The sequence below is a fragment of the Zonotrichia leucophrys genome, chromosome 3 (assembly GCF_028769735.1).
Source record: "Zonotrichia leucophrys gambelii isolate GWCS_2022_RI chromosome 3, RI_Zleu_2.0, whole genome shotgun sequence".
Lineage (NCBI taxonomy): Eukaryota > Metazoa > Chordata > Aves > Passeriformes > Passerellidae > Zonotrichia > Zonotrichia leucophrys.
The window spans coordinates 88,546,736-88,568,913 of record NC_088172.1 but is presented as its reverse complement, the minus strand read 5'-3'; the positions used below and the strand labels follow the sequence as shown (position 1 = coordinate 88,568,913).

The 22,178-nt window shown below is 37.9% G+C and overlaps 1 protein-coding gene across 8 annotated transcripts in view; it reads right to left on the bottom strand.

Annotated features, from left to right (window-relative positions):
• DISP1 (dispatched RND transporter family member 1) overlaps nucleotides 1-22,178 on the bottom strand; it is a 99,053-nt gene that overhangs the window by 54,326 nt on the left and 22,549 nt on the right. Inside the window, exons 2-3 of one of the 8 annotated variants that reach the window (XM_064709176.1) lie at nucleotides 14,573-14,761; nucleotides 10,256-10,408 (exon numbers count right to left, since the gene is read on the bottom strand). The exons of 2 other annotated variants lie outside the window; for them this stretch is intronic. Coding sequence is in view for 1 of the 6 variants with exons in the window: in XM_064709175.1 (XP_064565245.1) it covers nucleotides 3,642-3,700 (59 nt within the window). In the remaining 5 variants the exon portion in view is untranslated. Of the gene's footprint in view, nucleotides 1-3,641; nucleotides 3,771-10,255; nucleotides 10,409-14,572; nucleotides 14,762-22,178 lie in introns of those variants that run through there. 5 more of the 8 variants (XM_064709178.1, XM_064709177.1, XM_064709180.1 and 2 more) reach the window with 5 other exon arrangements.

Below are 22,178 nucleotides of genomic sequence, written 5' to 3'. Positions count from 1 at the left end.
ATCCTACACTTTAATTTCCTTCTACTTCTGCTATTGTTACACCAGCCCTTCTAAATATTTACCCTTCCCAGATTCCTAAAATAGAAGAAGCCAGGGCTCTTTTGTAGTGCAGATGATTTGCACAGACCCCAAGCAGTGCAGAAATTCTCACGCTTTCATGGGAGGGAACTGGATTTAGATGACACTTTGCTCCTGACAGAGGAAAGTAATCTTTAATAAATTTAAACTGAGGTGTCTTTCTAACACAGAGGGATTATGTATATCTTCCCTATGTACAATGATAAACATTCAAGGTATTACTGAAAAATTAGTTTTCTGTGTACATCACTTCAATTTATCTTCTGAAACGTTAAACTCTCATTATAGATAAGGATTCAATAAAAGCTTAATCAAAAATGTGAAGGCAGTACTAAAAAAATGCAAGCATAAACAACATGAAAAAGAAAAATGCATTTTTATGCCTAGTGAATCTTTTGGAGTCTCCACAGGAGCAACTGAGTCCTTGGTATCAAAGAGGGAAGTCAGCTTGGTCTTTGCTGGCATCACACATCCAGCAAAGTGACCTACAAGAGAAATGCTCCATATACTGTTTATTTATTAAATCAACCCCATAGTGTAGAAAGTCATGCTACAGTAAATCTAATGGAGATATAAACATGTAAGATACTACAGAGTCATCTGAGACAAAAGCAGTTTTCCTATTTTTGTAAGCACACAGCAAGTTATATTCTCCTACTTAACAGAAATCTGTTGCTAAGGATACACAGAAGACTGTTTAAAACTTGCTAAAGCCATTGATTGAGTCATTTTAGCTGAAGCTTTGAATAAATGTGAATAAATGTATCAACATATTATAGTATTCTTTATTTTGAAGTTGTCAAATTATGCACTCTAACTAAAGAATATCCCTCCAGAAAATCTTTGTGGGCACTGAGCCTCTTTTGTTATCAAAGTAAACATTTCCTTGTGTCTATTCCGTCTGATAAAGTTGAATCTTGCCCCCTTATGGATGCTGAAAACTTGGGGGATAAGAATCTAAATGAAATAATTGTTTCCACATATTACAAAATTCCTTAAGAATCCATACAAGTGCATAGAAATCGACAGAGGAATATAAAGAAACTTAAAGTGGCTCTTGCGCAGTGGGGAGCTACAGTTTCTCAATACTGAACTCAGAACACATGGGCAAATCAAAAAAGGAGGGAAGAAAACAGAGGTTGTCCCAATCTGCTTTTCAGTCTAAGGCAAGAAAAAAACCAAGTCATCATTTTTAAAAAAACAGGACAAAAAATATTTCAAAGGAATGGCTGTTATTGGCAAACCCACTTCACACAGTTCCACCAGTCTATCAAAAGCAATCTCTCCTTATACTCCTGGTACTGCCCCATTCCTCCTCACTTTACATGGACCTTTGTTTCTTTCTCATCTCCTGCTTCTGTTTTTATCTCCTCTTGTCCTGAATTTATTTAATTACAAAGCCTTCTAAATCAGAGGAATCAGAAACTTTGATGAATAATTTCTAGAAGCAGCAGTCTAGATAGGAAGAAATCTGCCTCTGTCCTGCAGGCAATATCCCTGTGTAGAATACCTGTCTGCATAAACACCACTTATCACTGCAAGCAGTTTAGATGTGCAGGACAGTTTGAACAAATAACCAAAGAGCTGCTGTGGGCACACAGGCTCCACAGACCCCATTAAACATTTTCACCTTTTAATAATTGCAGTGACCTGTACTCTGCACTTGCATCTCACAAAACACTCAAGTGCCAGTCACCATAATGCTCCTTCATTAGGCATTCCTTGAGTTCTCCAATTTAGGGTAAGATTATTTCCAAGGTATTTAACCCCTAAGGGAAAGAGCTTAAAAACAAAATCTGAAGTTTTATTCATGAGACTAGGGAGAAACTGTAATATTCAAAGTCCTCTTCATTAAAATAACTTTGTTTTTACAGATGGACTTCAAAAAAATACTTCAGAAAACCCTTTCTAAAGGGTTTTAACTTAACTGGTAAGTACAATACAGTTACATTTCAACAATTTCACATCAAGCCAGGCAACTACTTTAAATTCTCAAAAGACCACTGAACAAGCAATAGTTACTTATCACAGAAGCTCCTACCTTTAGAAAATATTAAAAACCAGTGCTGGAACTTTAAGCCCTTAAATAGAACTTCAGAAAATAACAGTGGATATTCACAAATTGTAGGCACGTATTTTTCTTAACCTTTTTTTTTAAAATAGGTATAACAGTTGCCTTAGAAGTCATTAAAAAACAAACAATTGTTTACCTCTCCCATTTAAAACTCATAGCTGAACAGTTAGAGTTTCATGCATTAAGTAACACAGCTGCTGGCTTCAAAACCAGTAATTATGAGGAAAATTTTAGGCTGAAAACAAAGCTAAACTTTTCATAGTCTCCCAACTGCAGTAACCAAAGGTTGAACACTACTGAAGATTGGACCAAACTTTTTAATAATCTTTATTCTGCTTTTCCCTTTGATCTGACTTAAAACGTATGCTTTCCCCAAAACTGAATTAAAAGCAGAGAGGTAAGACAGGTAGCTGAACAGGAAACTATAATAGCATTAAAGTTACACAGATATGCAGCAAATAAATACATTGCTAATGCTGACCAGCAAGGTGAGAGTCCTATTTTCAGCTGGAAAACCACTTTTAAAGAGCAGTCAAGGTGAATCTGCATGGAAAGGAACAGTCTTAAAATGGGAAATGTTTAGAGGGAGAGTTAACAGTTCTGCGTACATAACAAATAACATCCAGACAACACACCACAGATACAATTCTTTCCAAGCAGTGTGCTATTCTCAGGAATCTTGCCCTCTGCAATGCAGAATGTATGATGCCAACTCTGGAGAGCAAAGGCAAAAGGGAACAGGAGAAGAAAAGGCACCTAGAAAGAAGCAGCCCAGTTTTAGTTGGGATGATAACACACTGAAAGCTGCTGTGTAAGGAGAAAAAGCAATTTTAATCAGCTCTTTGGAATCTGAAAAAAAAATCTAACCTCAAGCTACATAAAAAAGAGAACATGTTCACAAAAAGAGATGAAAACACTTACTGCCCTTTCTTCCAATCATCAATGCAGACCATGACATTCTAGGTCCATATGTCCTATAATCTAAATTCCCATTGATGCTCCTCAATAAAAGCAACAGTCACTTTCTGGTTCTGGACTGAACATAAGTGAGCTGACAACTCTAACAGCACCTTCCTAATCCAGCAAAATTAAAACCATGAACTTCTCAGAGCCTGCACAAAGCAACCCCATCCTTCCATACCCAGCCATGAGAGTGACTCCTGAGAAGCAGCTGACTGCACATAAACTCAAGTCTCTGCTGGAAATCAGGCTCATGTGTTACATTTGATGTACTTTAGGCAAGTGAAGAACTTCATTAGAACATTCCAAACAGGTTTCCAGGAACAGCAGCCCACTGAATTAGGGGCTAAAGGAAGAGGAGTTGCCAGTTGTAAGAGTACCGGAAATAAAAACAGGAACACACTTCCTGGGGCTTCTTAAATCACACTTCAAGAGCTATTGTTACTAATAGCTGCTCTGAGCTGACAAAACATCAACCTTGGAGGGCAAAAGTCAAAGAAACCCTACTGGTTTTCCCCGGATTACTCACAGAATTAATAAGATCATTTGGAAGGCAGCCTTGAGGTTATCAGAAATCTCTCGTAACATTCCCACAGGAAACTTTTCCAGCACTTCTGCTTACAACTCTTTAATGAACTGCAGCTCTGAAGCAGAAATCCTCCTGCCTGCTAGCAGGTCGTGCTGGAACGCTATTTGGCCACCTACGTGTTTTGTGTTCCAACAGCAAAGTTACAAAAAAAAAAAAAAAAAAGGCAATAGATAAGTCTTCAGCAGCTTTCCACTACATGATTCTGAAATAGCTTTTTAAAGCATTTAGCGCATTTACCACTGAAAAAATAAATGTCAAAACTTATGTATCAATATTATTATTGACAATATAAGCAAATTCTCTTGATCTTTCAGTACATAATCAAATAGAACATTGCCTTAAAGCATCTTAGAAAGTGTTTCTTCTTCAAATATTTAACACAATAGCACTGGAAGAGCTGCCTAGGGAGGTCATGGAGTCTCCCTCTCTGGAGACATTCAAACCCCACCTAGACACATTCCTGTGTCATCTGCTCCAGGTGACTCTTGGCAGGGGATTAGACTGGTGATCTCCAGAGGGCCCTCCCAACCCCAATGAGTCTGGGATTCTGAAATAGGTCTCAGGCAGGTAGAAACAATCTGAACAATGAGAGTTTGAAGTTGAATTGAACTGTTTTGACACACAAAAAAATCCTAAATATCAACAGAACTAAAGGGGAATACGATTCAAACAGATCCTTGTCAAGGAAAGAATTGCACAATTTTAGCTACAGACATGTTTTCACTACACCATGTTTAGGTACTTTGAGGATTTTGGCCCAAGCCACTATTTGTGCACAAGTACCTCATATTCTGAGCACCTGGTTCAATGAAGTTCCCCACAAAACAGACATCAAAGCAGATATCAAAAATACAGCTTGCCAGCCAGAAGCTCAGACATTCACCATGAATTGGGTGATGGGAGAGCAGCAGGAGAACAACCCAAACTGGTACAGCCACTAAAGGACAGCTCATAGCCACAAGAATAAGCAGAAACTGGTAGAGAGCAGACAAATAAAAGTGACAATACTCATGGCAAAGCAGGATTTCAATTTGTCCTTAATGTGATGGCCTTGGCTAAACACCTAGCATCGCTGGAAGTACATCTAGAAGTCTTACACATCTGAAAATCCGTTCTTTTGGCCTTTTGGACAAACATTCTGAGAAGAAAATGAAAGGACTTGAAGGGGGTGAACCTGTCTGGGAGCAAGAGTAACATGAGAGAAGAGACTGAATGAATGTCATCATCAGGTTGGAACCTAAGAGAAAAATAAAATCCCCAAAACTTACTTCTCTCCCTAAAATCAAAAAAGAGGCCAAAATCCCCAAAGCAGCCTGTCACAGGTAAGAGTCTGAGTTAACTTTTTAATCAGTTTGAGAGAAACTAGTATTTGTGCAAGGATTTTGCTGGTTCAATCAATACACTCATTGGAAACTTAAGATAATCAGGCACTGACCGTCACAGCTTAAAACAATGCTTTGCAATATTTGACTTCCCCTCCTACATCCCAGGCAATCCAAAATGGATTCCAAGTAGGCAGAGAAATTAAGGATCTTTAGCCAGTCATATCTGTTTTACTTGAAAAGTTATAAGCAGCACAAATTTTACTTGAAAAGTTATATGCATCATGAGGCAGAGGGAGCACAGACATCCATCCAAATACATTGCTCCTAGTTTCCAGAACAGAAAGATAAATCAGAATATGGAATGAGACTGTGTCTCAACTGCTGTACATAAAATTTCACTGTCTTGAGAATGGTTAACAAGTAGAACTTATTGACCACTTGACCATGCAAACCTTTGCATGTTTTTTTGCACATTAGAACCAGCCCTAATGAACTGAAATATTTTAAGTCATAAATCCTGTTGCAAGACATGCAGTTTTAACAAATCCCACAAGACTGCTGTTGTCTGCTATTTGGGCACTGCTGATTCACTGTTTTCATCCATGTGCTGCAAAGATTGCTGTCACATGCAATGTTGTGCATCCAAGCTCATCATCTTGTTTGTGTTGGCAGAAACTTTTGCCCACTCTTGACAGAAGTTTAAGATGATGTTTAGAAATTCCTTGGTCAGGGCAGATTCTCCCTTCTCCTCATACAACTCATGTCAGGGAGCAGGGAGGAAGAGAAGACAAGAGAAACAAACCTATTAATACACACTCAGACCAGAGAAGCGTGGGCACATAAAATTCTGATAATCCAAGATACCAGTTATCTACACTGGTTCCATCTTCTTTGGAGTTAAATCTCCAAAGAAGATGGAACAAAGGATATCTCTTGCTTTCCCTGTACTGCTACATCATGAGCTTGGAGAGCTGCATGTCCTGCCTTGGACTCACTGATTTCCATCCAATCCCAACAGCAGCTCTTGGCCCCAGTCTTTTTTTGGTACCTTTTTCTCTCGATCAGCAGTAACATGAATGAAATTTGCCATTTAAATAGGTGGATAACAGCAGCTTGCCTGTCTTGGCCCTTCAGCTACCTTTAACTTTGGAAACTGCTAGGTACAAATATTCTATCTGGATGATGCTTTGGAAGTTGAAGCAGCACAGCGTCAGCTGAAACACCCAACAGATGGGACAGATGTGCACTGCCTGGTGACATCCATACCAATAGGGATGCAGCAGACAAGGTAATGGTTGTAAATCATGGAGGTTATGGAAGAAAACACTGTCTTGGACAAGTCACATAATGTGATAAGATGTGTGGATAATTTGCATTATCTGAAAGTAACAGTCACATCAATTTCCTCATGTGTCAATCTTGAAAAAAGGCAGAAAATTTTACACTATGAAAAACAGGTGTCTGTCTTGGAACTACTGGTAGCTAGAGACATCCATCAGCTTTCTGACAATTATTTTTGTAGATTTTTTTGAGCCAACCAAGTTTGGCCAATAGGCAAAGTTTCATCCTGCCGTTACACAGGGAGTCCAATGACTACCAGCCCAATATCTGTACAACTCTCTAAAATCTGCCCTGCATACCCCTCTGTCAAAAAGGTTAACAATGACTTTTTTCCCATTTTTGCATTGCTTCACCAGTGACTCCCTGTTTTGGTTTGTCTGATTCCCGTTGGGAATTTAGCTGCTAAGGACTGGAAAACTACAAAACCGTGGCTAATTCCAAGTCCTTCACCTGTAAGATAGCATGTCCTTGGGCCTAGCTGTAGTGTGATAACAAACAGTGAAAAAGACATGAGAAAAGAGAGATGTAACCCCTAAGGAATGAGGAAGAGTTCATGGTATAGTTTAACCAATAGATTGCTTGGCTTACAGAATATTCATAAGCTTATTATTTGCTGTATAAGTGTTTGATACTTTCTTCAATAAACTGGACCAGAAAGACCTGAGGGACCTGGACTGGACCGGACCTGAAGGGCCTGTGATGAACCAACTGGTGTCCTGGTCCCCTTCCTTCGACATAATGGTGACCCTGAACGCTGACCCCTCTCGTCTCGACTAAAAGAAAAAGGGGGAGAGAGCACGCCACGGTCAAGGAAGTTGGAGCTGGGTCTCGTTCGCAGCCGAGACGGTGCCGGACCTTTGAAGCACCCTCGGGGTTCACATCGGTGACCTGAGCCATTACGTGCTGCCGGAGCCTGGAAAGCTGCAAGAGCACTCACGAAAAATAAACAGGTATGAAAAGGCAAGAAGCATGTAAGTTATTAGCTGCGTATCTAGAATGGCGAGAGATAAAGGGGATAAATTTGTTATTAGCCTACGGATACGCTGAAGAAATTTTCCTTAACCCTCATATGGTCTATGAACTCTCAGAATGGAGAAAATCTGGGGATATACTGTGGGAAGCAGTGTTAGAAGATGATAAAACAGCAAAGAAACTGAGCCAGCAATGGCAAGTGATACACCACACACTGCTTCAGCATATTTCTGAGTGCAAGGCAGCAGCCGCGGTTCGGGACGCCTGCCGGACTGTCCTACTCCAAACTCGGCATGGGCGCAGCAGCGGCAGCGCAACCGGGGGAGGGCGGAAGCCAAGCTGAGCGCGAGGGGGGCCGCGCCGCACCCAGCGCGGAGGAAGCCGCGCCGCGAAACCGCGGGGGGAGCGAAGCAGCCGCGGGGGGAGCGCTCCGACCAGCGGCGGCTGCAGCGGAGCCAGCCTGCCGGCGCGTCTTGTCAAACAGAGCCCAGCGCGGGGGGGCTCGCCCTCTCCGAAGCTTCAGTTAGACAGCCGTAAGAAATATGACTCTTGTCAACAAAAGAAAGATTCCTACTGCAATTAAGAGACCAGTGAAAATAAACAAGCAACACCAAAGGATATTAAGACATTTCTCACCTAAGTGTTAAAAGGGACTTTTGTTTTTTCTAACAGACTTTAGACATCAGAAGCCCAAAATAACTTAGTTAGTAGAACATCAAACTCCAAAACTGTATTTTGAAAAATTTAAAAATGTTAAAAAAAAGTTAAAGTGGTTGTAAAAGTGAAATGTAATAACTGTATTTTTTGGGCTTTGATTGGATGTGATGGATGTGGAGGCGAGCACTGAATTCAGGGAAGTTTTTTTTTTTTTTACAGCTATACCTTAAACAGTGTTTTATTCCAGGGGTATGCAATGTGGCTTTGTTGTTCCCTAGGATAGATTAGAAGTTTTATTGAATTATTGATATAGAAGGTAATGCATAAACACAAACTCTAAGTAATATATTGTGTCTCAAAGATTTGAGCTAAGAAATGTCTATTTTACACAAGGAAAACATCTGTTGATGTATTTCCTCAAAGAGGCCCTTTATAAAACTACTATATAATTATTTTTAAATAAGAATTGTTTCCTTTTTCTGAATCCAAAGGAAATGTTTGTTTTTAAAGTGGTGCTTCCCACCACAGCCACTTTAAAAGGCATAATAATAATATAAATAAAATAATAAAATATAAAATAAATAATAAAAATAATAATAAATAATAAAATACAATAATAATAAAAATATGAAATATAAAAAAGTGAAATAATTAATAATTTCAAATTTTAGTCAATAAAGGCTTGATTTTTAAAAGCATGTGATTAACAAAAATATATAGCATTTGGTATTCATTTTGGGATATCACTTGTTTTTTATCATGATTGCAAGCAAACAAACTTTTGTTAACCAAAAGTTTTCTGTTAAAATTAAAATTAAATATAAGTTATATAAAATTTAAAATCAGCTGATTTTTTAAATTTAAGTGATGTTAAGTTTTGTTAAATTAAAATATTTAAAGTTTAAATATTTTAAGTTTAAATGCTATTGAGTTTAAGTAATGTTAGATAGATTTATGCTTTTATGATAGGCGTTTGTTTTATGACTTGTGTGTAGAGTGTTGTTGTGAACATTAGAGAAACTTTAGTTAAAAAAGACAATCAGAATTTGCTGTTTGAGAATAGAAAGCAAACTTTCTTTGGCTTATTTTTGTGGATTATATTAGCACACTTAAGTTTTGTTTGAGCTTTGTAGCACATAGAATTCTTTTTTATATTTGTTATATAGCATGTCTTGTAATTAGTGATAGCCTTTTTAGTTTGTTTTCCTAGCTTAAATCTTTTGTAAGAGAGAAACCTTGCCAGATGAAAATACTGTTTAGTTGTTAAAATTGCCTATTTTTGTGTTGCAAAAAGTGTAACACAGTTAGCCCATAGAATTTTTTTTTAAAAAAATAAAAACAGGGGAGATGTTGGGAATTTAGCTGCTAAGGACTGGAAAACTACAAAACCGTGGCTAATTCCAAGTCCTTCACCTGTAAGATAGCATGTCCTTGGGCCTAGCTGTAGTGTGATAACAAACAGTGAAAAAGACATGAGAAAAGAGAGATGTAACCCCTAAGGAATGAGGAAGAGTTCATGGTATAGTTTAACCAATAGATTGCTTGGCTTACAGAATATTCATAAGCTTATTATTTGCTGTATAAGTGTTTGATACTTTCTTCAATAAACTGGACCAGAAGGACCTGAGGGACCGGGACTGGACCCGAAGGGCCTGTGATGAACCAACTGGTGTCCTGGTCCCCTTCCTTCGACAGACTCCTGCATTTTCTGGATGATGACTTCTTGTCAGAACTATGTTATCTTGGGACTTCTAGACTAAGATGTTTCAGACAGCAAGTAATAGAAATTATCATCACAATCTCATTCTCTCCACAAAGTAACTGGTATGGATTTATTACTTCATCTATACTATCTTCAAGCAAAAATTTTCATGTCTGAAACAACACAGTAAAAGCAGACAACATGTACACTCCATATTTGAGTTTAGACATTACCAACAAAACAATTATCAACAAGTGTCTATTTAAATATTCATAAAGCTATTAAAAACAAAGAAAATTTTAAATGCCTTAACTTGAAAACAAGGACTGAGAACTCACAAAGATACCAAAGCACTAAATATATGCACATAAAATAGTTAAGAAAATAACTATAAAGCTTAGATACTAGGAGTAGGAGAGGAAGATCTCTAGCATGCTAGTTGATACTCAGCTTCAGGCAGCATCCATAAAAAAATGTTATCAGAGAACTTTTTGACTGCTCATGCAAATTGAACAAACAACTTGATTTCAGAACTGAGAGGAAAAAGTTTTACTCACTGGAAACATCAGGAGTGACGGGAAGGGAGTTGCCTTTTTGAAGACTTGCCTTCAAAAATGACCTGATATTATTTCAACACCCCTCAGAGATTATCACCGGGGCAGAAGATTCCCAAGGATGTTCCAGTCAAGGCCTCTACAATGCAGTTTGTCCTGGGTGTGGAAAGCCATATGAATTAGCTTTGCAAGGAAATGTGATTGATTCCTTGGCTGAAGTATCTTGCTGATCTTGCCTACTACATGAATATAAAGTACCTTACTCAAAACCCAGAATGTAATCAAATCTGTGTAATTGAAACAATCAAAGGTGTGCAACTGATGGCAGATTTCTAATACTCTTAATACCTGATTAATATCAGGAATATGATCTCTTGTTTATCTATTCTTTATTTGACGTGGAAAACAAACTAGTACAAAGTATTTGTGCTCATTTAGGAAAATCACATCTCTGCAAAGGATAATTATGAGAAAGAGCAGAACAAAGTTTCTCATTATCAGAATACCATTCCACTTCACACTTTCTACATAGTTTCTCTAAGAAATCAAATTTTTCTTAGAGTGAAATAGCAGTTGTGCCTGGATTGAAAGTAAACAGTCTGAACTGATCAGCCTCATCAGGGGATCTCAGTGTAAATTTTTAAGTGCAGCTCTGCTTAGAATTTCAACAAAGTAATTAGATATAGACCCCTTCAAAGTGCACATGTCTATACTGATCTCTGAAACACACAGTACTGCAGAAAGGGAGCCAGTACTTCTAACAACATTTGAATAAAACATGAATTTTAAAAAAATCTGTACTCTACAGGAAACATAAAAGACTGAGAGAATACCTGAGCAGGTCTGCTTTTCATTTTTTTCAGCTAACATTACTTATGTCTGTATCAAAAGCTTCTTTGGAAGCATCAGAACTCCAAATACCTTAACATAATTAGAGTGCTTTTAAACTTTAGTTATGCCATGCTTCTTCAACCCTTCTGTGTACTGCAGGGGACTGAAGATCCAGTCTGTCTTCCCTCTTGCTGACCTAAGGCAGCATCACACCTCAGCCTGTCCTGCTGGAATTCACTAGTGCGAAGCTTTCCAAGTCACAGCTCCTCTTCACAAAAGCTAAACTGTCAGTATATTAATCTGTCTGGTGGAGAAGTAAGGCTTACACCATTCTTTCCCCTCTGTCTGCAAGCACAACTAAAACAAGTGTTTAATCACAGTATTTGAGACAAGAACTGGCTGATGGGCTCCAACTGATGTTGCAAAGCAATAGCTAACACTAGTAGTAGGGCAACTATCCGTTGTTTAAGCAAAAGACTTTATGTGCTACACAATATCCAGATTTTTTTAGAAGGAAAAGTGAAAATTCACTTGTCTTTATCCTAAAATAGAATTTCTACTTCTCAGTTTACTGGTTTGGTTTCTTTTTTTTTTTTAATAACTAAATCCACAGTTCCTATATATCCCAATGCCCAAACATATATTGCATCAGAAATATATTTCATAGACCGAGGTGCAAAGACTCAATGAACAGAAACTTTGCCTGTGATGATATCAGTCAGTCGCAAATAGAATCTGTGTACACTGTCAATACTGGGAATACAGGCCAAAAGCCCTGGCTCCCTCTCTGGAGACCTTGACAGAAAACAGTATTTCACTTTTAAGGTGGAATACAGAAAGAAAAATAATGGATCTGCCTTTTATAACAGAAATTCATTTGGATAGATGAACAAACAGGTCATAGCTTCAAATTACCACTATGAGATCCGGGGTGGTTTTTTGAAGCTGTTTGTTTGTTTTTAAATATAAACATACACACTCTTACAGTCATATTTTGCTCAATGAGCTTTATAAAAAATCTGTTATATTCTGCAGCTTTGCAAACTGATACCATATGTGAGCATTATACACACTACAATAAAAAGGCAAGCTGCCTGTTCAGCTGAACATCTCTTCTTGCAGATGGAAGCAGCTGTTGCCACTAAACTCACAGAGCTAAAATGCATATGAGAAACTGCTCCATTCCCTAGGCAGGACCTGCTCTTATGGACTGCAGCAGAGCTGGATGGGATAAAAAGTAGATGCAAGTAGAAGGGGGAATGACAAACCACCTCACATCTCTTGAAATGAGCTCTGCAAAGATACTCATCTACCTCTGAGAAATAAAGACAAATACAAACACCACTTCCTCCTGTAATCACTAAACTAAGCAGAAACACAAAGTGCATAGTTTTATTTTACAGCACAGCACAAACAAGAATTAGTCTTTTTGTACCAAACCATTAAAACATGCAATCAGCCCATCAGGTCACTGTAGGAGGATGGAAAAAAAACCAGTAGTGTCTGCAACACTGGCTTATACTGGAAAAACAAGGAGGTGGGAGGATGAGGTAATGGAAAGACAGAAAGCAGTTTATCACCCCACTCACTCTCAGAGAAGACTCAGAGCACTCAGGAATAGCAGGAGACTATGTTCCTACTCATGACCTTTTTTTGAAGAAGTGCAGTGCAAAGTCTCAAAAAGTAAAAGTTGGGGAGGAGGCAGAAATCTGTCATTCCAGCACACCTACTTCCAGCTTAAAACTTCAAGGCAAACCAATTCCTATTTCACAGTCTGCTGATTTGCTCTACTTTCCATGAACAAGGAATGCTTAAGAAACTCTAATCTCTGCTTAATCATGTTAAAATTTTGCCTCCGTCATCTTGAATGCCATCAGTGGCAGTAGTGGGCCACTGAAACGAAACACTCCACAAGAAAAAGAAAACTAAGAATCTCCTTGCTGGAGATAACTTGAGGATTTTAAAGACAGGTTAGTTTCATTTGCATGTTTTTAGACAGGCACACACCTTTAGTAGGAGAAATCACATGTAAATCAATACAGAGTTCTCTCCAGTATTTATCAGGTTAGGAGAAAACATTAGCAATACTGAAGCATATCTGTTTATGGAATAGAAAAGGCATTCCTGTTTTCTGCAGCTCATGAAATCATGTCTGTCATAGAAAACAGCTATAATACTACACATTGTAGTGTAAACAACTGTAGGTATTTACATTTCTGTGATTGAAATATAGGAATGATTGTGCTGACTCAATCCACAAAATAAGAACTTTATGAGCCTCAAAACCAACAAAACATCTGATTCTTCAGATAAAAGTATGATTACCACAAAATGGACAACTCTGTAGTGAATGCTTTCCCTAGGAGTCATTTGAGCTGTAAGTCGATAACTATGATTTTTTAAAAAATAATGCTTGAATAATGTTTCACTTTTGGAGTCTATGACATTTTTAAGGTAGGTTTCAGACGTGGCAGACCTATCCTGTCCTATCTCTGCATCATCAGTTCTGCACCATGGAACCAAATTGTCTGATCTACAAACTATGCCTCTTATAAACAAAGAATCACAATTTTTGCATTTCTACAAAGCAAATAAATTCACAGAAGTAGTTAATGCTGGACGCTGCTTTCCCTGTCATAGAACTACTTTGCAATTAAATGACTAAAACTGTCAAGGCTTACATGAACACACAGTACCTCTCTAATATTTAGGTATTATTATATAGGTGCAGTTCTACTTGGACAAGTAGAAGGTAAATATTTTCAGCCACTGGCCCTTTAGAGATGTTGAGTGGGTAATGTAAACATGGGAACAGGAAAGCACACATATGCAAGTTTTATTTGCAACTTTCACCCCCAGTTCTGTTGCCTGAAAAGTATAAATTTCCTGTTTCTACAGAGAAACCATGCCAGTATCTTCACCCAGACAAAGTACTTCTTCCATCAAATGAAAAAGTGTTAATTCCAAATTTCAAGTAAGTACTCCTGCAGCCATGTTAATTACTCACCAAAGCAATGAGGTAAACCAAAGGAAAAAATCCTACCCAGTCAACAATTCCATGAATCACAAAGAAATTGTTTTGCTTCCACTGACAGGATCAATGTTTAAGTGAAGCACTGATGTAATTTTAGTGGCACACCCTCCCCTGCTGCAGGACCTCACCCTCCACAGCCTGTGCCCAGCTTCCATCCCACCCAAGCACATCCATTAGGTCTGCACTTGTCCAGCAGGCTGCACTTATGTCTGCACTATATTTTAAATAATTTAACTGTTCTACCTGCTTTTTAACAGAGTCAAATCAGACATAACAATAATTACAAGCAGAACAATGAAAATAACAAAAAGATTCAGTAAAAAGATTCCTCAGTTACTTAATAGGCTTTCAAATCCCATATATTCAACTTTGCTGTTTCCAGTTCTTTAGAGATAATAATGGCTCATTTGAATGTTGTTATTTAAAAGTCAGTTAATGCATTTGTAAAAATTTACCTTTAATGCAACTGCCACCCAAGACCTCTTCATCATTGTTCTTGATTGATCCCTCTGGTCCTTCTCTGTAAGTAAGCATTCTTATCAGTACTGCAGCATCTTGCCCCAAGTCCCTGCTTTTCTTCTCCATCAGCATCAAGAAACCAATTCCCAATCACAGAATTTTCATCTGCCCTCCATCCTGATTTCCTGTAGTAAAAACAATACTCCTGTCATTCTGACTTTCCCAAGTATAGAGTGGAAAAAAAGCCCATCCATATCAAAAGACACTGAACTTAGAGAATTTATTTCCCCTGCTTACTACTACTACTGCTTACTAAAAGATATATGGAGAATAACCACACAGAGAGGTTCATCAGAACTGGGAAAACTCTGTCCTCATAGTCTCAAAGACTTAGGAGCCTCACACATTCCTGACCTTGCAATTTATATTCCCACCTTACATTCTTTCCCCCCTGAGTTGCCTGCATCTCCTGGGTTTGCACACAGCACCTTCATTTTCTTCCCCATACTTCACATGCTTTGAGCAAGATTCAGCTGCATGAAGCCACCAGGCATTTGGCATATGGAACTAACAAAGCAGGAAAGAGAGCAAAGCCTTATTACAGGCAGATGTTGCTGCTCTTACTGCAGCTCCATGCTCAGGAGTCTCATTACAAAGAATATTGCTCCCAGTTGCAGCCTAAAAGTGGAGAGAAATAGAACAGAAGCAAAGCAAGTTGTCTGCTACTAACAAAAGAACATTCAATAAAAATCTAAATTTGGCACCTTAATGTCTTTGAAATCAATCAGCCTTTAAAATTCCCTGCCACGTGATGCTAACCATGGAATACGGCAGTTTAGTGCACTGCAAATTTTTATGGTTGTCAGGAACTTTTAGCTGCTCAAACTATCAATGCCAACCAAAGGACTATTAGAAGAGAGGTGAATATCTGCTGTTTAACATGTTAAGCTTTTCATGCCTCTGGTCAAACAACTTCACACCCTCTGAGACAGTAAGATTCCACATTCTTCCTCAGCCTGCCTTTTCTCCAGCTTAATAATGGTGCATTCTCCTCCTGCTTATTCTGTTCCTCCACACTTGCAAAAAACATGACTGCTCCTATACATACCCAGCACTCTGACAGACTTTGTACAAATAAGAATTTGGCTTCTTTCTGCCTTCTCACAGTTATTCAGTCTTCTGCCATCTCCACCTCATCTCTCCTCAAACTACCACAATACCAAAAAAAAGTAGTGAATTAATGGTACAGTGAAATGGTACTGAACAGCTCTTCCCTTTCTAATAAGGTTTTTAATGCCTTAGGCTAGATCAGATGTTTCTCTTCATGTTAGTACAAGCACCAAGTTAGTATTTCCTTTCAGTACACCAAGACTATGGTGCTACCAAATAGTAGCAAATCTCAACTAAACACTCTCAAGAAATTAAGTTCTTAAATGAGACTTGAAAGTAATATTTTTTTTAGAACCTCTAATGACTATTAGAATGGGGAAAGGTATTAAAAAAAGGAAAACTGACTGAAGTAGTTTCAAAGAAGAGTGTAATTATAGATGAGCTTCTAGCATTTTAGGATCACAAAAAGTTTAAGTTATCTTAAACTGAATTATGACAAATTGTTCCTTCTCAGGTGTAGAACAACACAAACCTGGTACTACCAAAATCTTCAGCTGAGGCAAGGTATCTTTAGCAAAATTTTTTATCTCTATTATTATCTTGTGGTCAAATGACTATTACATGGCCTAGCAAAACCAACTTTAATGTGAATATATTTCTAACCTATAGCTAAAGGAACCAAAGTAAACATTCATTTGCATCTGTTCCTTTATTTCATTTGCAGAACATGAAGGTGTAAACACACAATGTTCTCCACAAGCTTTAGGAGATGGGACAATTCAGCTAGAACATCCCAACAGTGAAACCACCAAAGTAATATCCTGCAGACAGAATATGAGAGAAGAGGAAAGGCAAACTGCTTTTCTGACCCATCCCAGAAGGACAGCAACTTTTCATTATTTGACATTTGTAAAAATCTTTAATTGAGGCATTCAAATAAAACCTTCATGATATGCAAAATCTCCACACAAGAACACTATGCCTAGAAGGTGAATACATGAAGTGGAGTATAAACATACCAACTGGAAAACTGGGATGAAACTCTCAGATCTCTGCTTCTTGCTTAAGATAGAGGGATTTTTGTAAGAACACTTGGTTTTTGTCAACTACAGACAAATCACTAAGGTTATAACTATGCAAAAGAACCCATCAAAATTCAAACATGCTCAGATGAACATTTCTGTAATTCCATCTGAGAAGTTCTGGAGTTTTTTGCTAGAAGTGGTAATTTTCCCTAGATCAAAGAACTCCCATTTCTAATATTTTAAATGAAGTAATCGGAAGTCTTTTTCTAATTGCCACTTAGGCCAAAATCAACCATGAGGACAAAAAATAAAACAGAAACACCAAAAAAAACTAAGACTGTTCTGAAAAACAGTACTTTTGGTACCCAAGCCAAGCAGCACCCACTAGAATGCAGTCTGGCCACAATGAAGCTCTTGATATCCAGTCCTTGCCGCCCTGACTGACCCCGGATCATCCAGAACATTTCAACAATTTCTGCAGGTTTTCCCCGAGACATTATTGTGACTACAACATGATACAGAATAAGCCATCTTCATCTTACAGCACTTTAACAATCTCCAGCTTCTCCCACAAATGCAAAGCTATTGATTATTTTATTTGTCCAATACCACAGGCTAATGTTTGTCCAATTTCACTGCCATCATTTTTCAAGACCAACCTAAATATTTTCCCAAAATGTACTTTTTAAATTAGATCTTGTAAGCAATATATTAAATTCTTTCCCTTAGAAGCAGGATCTCTTTTTGTGCAAGTTTAAGATACCAAAAGCCCATCTAAAACTGCACATTATTTCTTGGGCAAAGTTAATTCTTTGCAAATGTAAGTATTAAAGCTCAAAATCATGTTTCTTTCCAAATAATTGAAACATCTCTTTAACAAAGCAGCAGGCTGTAGTACAGCATGAACATCATCACTGTCTCCTTTTAGCAGATAATTTCATTTCAGGGCAAATTTTCTTGTAATTACTTTCCAGTACTTCTCCCCTCTCAAAGTTTTCCTGTTTTGTAACACTCTGGAAACCCAACATCTTGCTTTGAAACAGCTTTGAAACGCTGGCATATGGCCAACCTTGCAACTGATACTACAGTTTAAATACCTTCCTAACAAAGTTGCACAAACCTCAAAACACTCTGGGATCAGTCATTAAAATGTTTTTGTTTCAGTTACAGCACTAATGAAAACCAAATGTCTACATTTATTTTAGCCAGCTTAATGGTCTAGGGACTTTGTTTAAAAGAAAGCTCTGAATCAACCCTCACTTACTTGAATAGCAAAACAACATTGTACAGAAACACAGGATAATATTTTTAAAGGGTTTAATTAGCGTCTATCAGCCACAGATTCAATTAAGGAGCTCCAATTAATTGCCTCAATTTTCTTCTTCTCTAAAGTCTTCAATTACAGAACACTCAAAACTATGCACTTTTAGCTGCAACTTTAAAAGGCTCAATTTGCAAACAGATTTAAGACAAAAAACTAATGTTGTGCTACAGGATAGACGATTGCAAATTAAATAAGGTACAAAATACCAGATCCTGCCTGAAGTTTAAGCCAAAGTACCTCCTTGTGAAAGATATCACTGTGCTATGCAAGTGATATCTCCCAGATATACACACATTCACTGGACATGGGAATATTTGGGGTGGGAATTGCAGCTAAATGAAATGCTCCACACAAAGCTGTCTTTCAGCTGAGAGTTGTGACATTCTGCTGCTGCTTTAATCCATACCTTCTACAATAAAGCCAGCAAATTCTATGCTAGTTTTGTACAGCCTTAGCAATGCAAAATAAATTGATGTTTCAGCAACATTTTATGCCTAAATTCATTTTAGAACGCTTTGTACATACGTCTCCACAGCAAAGAACACAGAAGGTCTGCTGAAGCAAAACCAACACAAGCTGGTACAAATATCTACATTTCAGTAACGACACTGTTGACCATCATTTGTATCTCAAGATATTTGGAGCATGAACCACCTGTTTCCAGCTAGCTCTCACACTGTTCAACTGCATGATTAATGACAGCTGCTAAAAAGTCTAAAATATCAGGAAAAACAAATAAAAGTGTAACAGCAGCTATGCACGATTGAGGCAAGCCATGGTCTTTTGCTAACTATGAATCATTATAACACATACAATACTCCAGTAATGTGAATTTGCACTTTTCAGACTCCCTTCACCACCACTATAACTCAAAACTTAGTGTTTCTGTCTGCAGGAACGCCAGTGCCTCTGTGCAACAACTGCTTCTAGGCCAGGAGGGTGAACAGGCTGCCCGTGCACTTCCAGAGTTTTAGAGACCTAAGGAATCCATAGCAGAGACTTCCCAGTACACATCCCTAACATGTACACCTATCCTATTTAGCCAGAAACAGAAAACAGAGCAAAAAGCCTGCTCAAGAAGTGACGCCAAGTGCACAAATGCTAATCCAAAAAGAAATTTTAAATGAATGAATCTCAAATCATCAATTTTTTATTCTGCAAAATATGTAAAGACTGATATATAGCAAGAAAGTAAAGGTTATAGATAACTGATGAGCAAGTAAGTAAACTTGATAACACCCACTTTAAGTGCGTTGCCACTATATTTGAAAGCGCATTTTACTTCTGAACACTGACATTCTTGACATGCTTTCAAAAGTATGCATAACTCTCCCTGTGTAAAAATCCTCCTTTCTAGCACAGCAAGACATTGAAAAGAGTGACGTTTTATACGCCTAATCCAGAGTTCAATAAAATCACATGCTTACAGTAATTTACTTGATTTCTCTATTTAGGAGAATTTTCCCCCCAGAAATTAGAATACAGAATTCTGGTACTAAGAAGCTGATAACTGCTCTTCTGCTAATCCCAAAAGGAGAAGAAAGGAATAATACAGGAAAAAAAAAAAACAAACTTGAAATTAATATACTTATGCTTAAAAAAAAAAAAAAAACAGCAATGCAGCATAAAAGTCTTCCAAGGCCTTAGGTCTCTGACCTGGTCACAACTTTATAGATGATGGACATCACATCAAAAGCACCACAAGCAAAGAATCCCTTCTCCAAGTTTTAGCTAAATTATCATTAAAAGCAACAGGAAATAAGATCGGATAGTTCAGCTATTTAAAGGAGAATGCAAAGCCAGCTGAGAATAATTTCTTATTCTTTTATTTTGTAAATCCACATACCCTCTCTTTACTACTTTGAGAAAGAATCATGGCATACTGTTTATGCAATTATTTTTCTTGTGTGGATAAGAGAAGTATGAATTCAACCACACCCTTCAAGAACCTCCAAAATAACATTTCTCAGTGTGAATTTTTTTTTGACCCTGGCAGCCTTACAGAACAGTCACAGGCCCAGCCAGCAAAGAGGTCCTCTTAAGACGTTTCAAATAGATACAACAATGCCTTCATGCATTAAGCTGACCATACCCGCCTATCACAATTTCTCTCAGGCTTTCAGCACAGAAGATTAATAAAGAGCACGTGCATCAAACAAGCAATACCCCCTGAGATCGAGAAAAACAAATTCCTGCAGGAACACAGTTGAAGCTAAGTTCCTGCTATCGAGTACTGTTTGCACAAAGCAGCATAGAAGTGCAAATCACGAACTCTCATGAGACTCCCACATCCCATCTGCATACAAAGCGAACTTTTAAGTTTTTAAACCTAACCTATGGTTTGGGACAAACTTCTCAAATATGACTCTTTTAAGCAGAGTAATACACAATCATTTCTCTCTCAAAGGGAAATAATTACACTAAAAGCAGATTACAGAGAAACAGCAATACTGAAGAATTAAGTCTTGTTAGTTCAGAATATTAAGATTGATTTTTATGGCTCATAGAACAAGTTTCAGTCCTGGCACGCGACAGGGGATCTTTTATGGGAAAACACCTTGAGGAAAAAAACAGATAAATACTAAATATTTTCCAGCAAAACAGAACTTGACACTTGTCATATATTGAGCATTCTCACTTTAAAGCCTCATCTAATTCAGTTCAAAACATAACCCAAACCACATGACCTGTTCCAGAAGAGCAATAGGGAAGCAAGGAGCACTTAAGAATAAGGTGGCTGCTCAGCTTCACACTGAAACATTCGTGGGAGCAGTCATGCCTTTTGGAATAAGAGAAAAAATTTTAAGTATCTCTTTTTTAATCCCAACATTCTGCATCTGGGGCATTTTCTCACAGTGTATTAAGGGTTAACCAAAAAGTATTTAATAGAGATTACTCTGTGAATATTAGGATCTTGATGGTTGGTACTGTCAGCTTTGGAAGCTGGCTGTTGGTCAGGCCATGAGGATTGATGAAAACTGAGATAATTGAACAGATGTACACAGTACTTTAGGTTTTCTTCCCTGTCACTAGGACCAAGTGGCCTTTCTGCGTACAGCACAATCTCGAGTGTATGCAAAATCAACATATGAGATGATTGAAAAAAAAACCCCAACACAGAAAGAAAAAACATAGTGGCTTTTTATCTAGAAATCTACTTGGAAATAATGCTTGAACTACCATAAAAGCATTCTAACCCAAAAGCATTTGGTCTCTGGTGATTATCAGCAGAAGAGACAGATTAGTATTGTTAAGACAACATCTAATAAAATGAAATAAGCACGGACTGCAAAAGACATTCATCCCCAAGCACAGTCATGTTTTAGCATCTTGCTGAGTTTGTACACTTGTAGGATATGGGCTATATTAGAGCAGCATGTGGAGCCAGTACCACATCAGGCCTCACAACAGGAAGCTAGAAATCCACTTCTCTTGGCAATTCCAGTAAAGATTCTCACAACTTCATTTAGTCCTGGACATGTCTTCAGATCCATGCCCACCTGCTTCCCAAAGAAGCTGAACTCATGTGAAAGAAACTAGACTACAGCTTGTCTCGCTGCTCTGTAAGGGTTCCCTCCCTGGCACACACTCCTGACTGGATGTTTGGCTACAGGGAATGAAACTGTATCTCTAAAGAAGTGCAGAAAGTACAGACTCCACATTGCTCATTCTGAATGGAAAATGCATTTTCCATGCATTCAGTGGTTAATGGGGCTGGTATTTAGCTTACATGAACCACTCAAGATATTTTGCACTACCATCTATAAAAGCAATGAAAGAGCTCTTCTATGAAACACAAACAGTTTCAAACATGGCTATCTCTGTACCTGTCACTTCACAGAGGCATCTCTGGCTATTGCTATGGATACTAACAGAGAAGCAAGAGAACATCTTGTCACCTTCATCTGGAAACTCAGACCTACTGCACTAAAATTAGCATACTGAGGGTATTTCATTTACACCTTTAAAAACACACAAGACACTTCTTGGTAGAGACATTTCAAGGTTTTGGAACACACAAGACATAAGACTATCACACTTTTCTCAAAATACTTTTAATAAACTTTACATGTGAGGTAACTCTAATAGGTTGACAGCAGAGCTTATATGGGAACCGACTGGCACAGACTGACCACGCCCAGG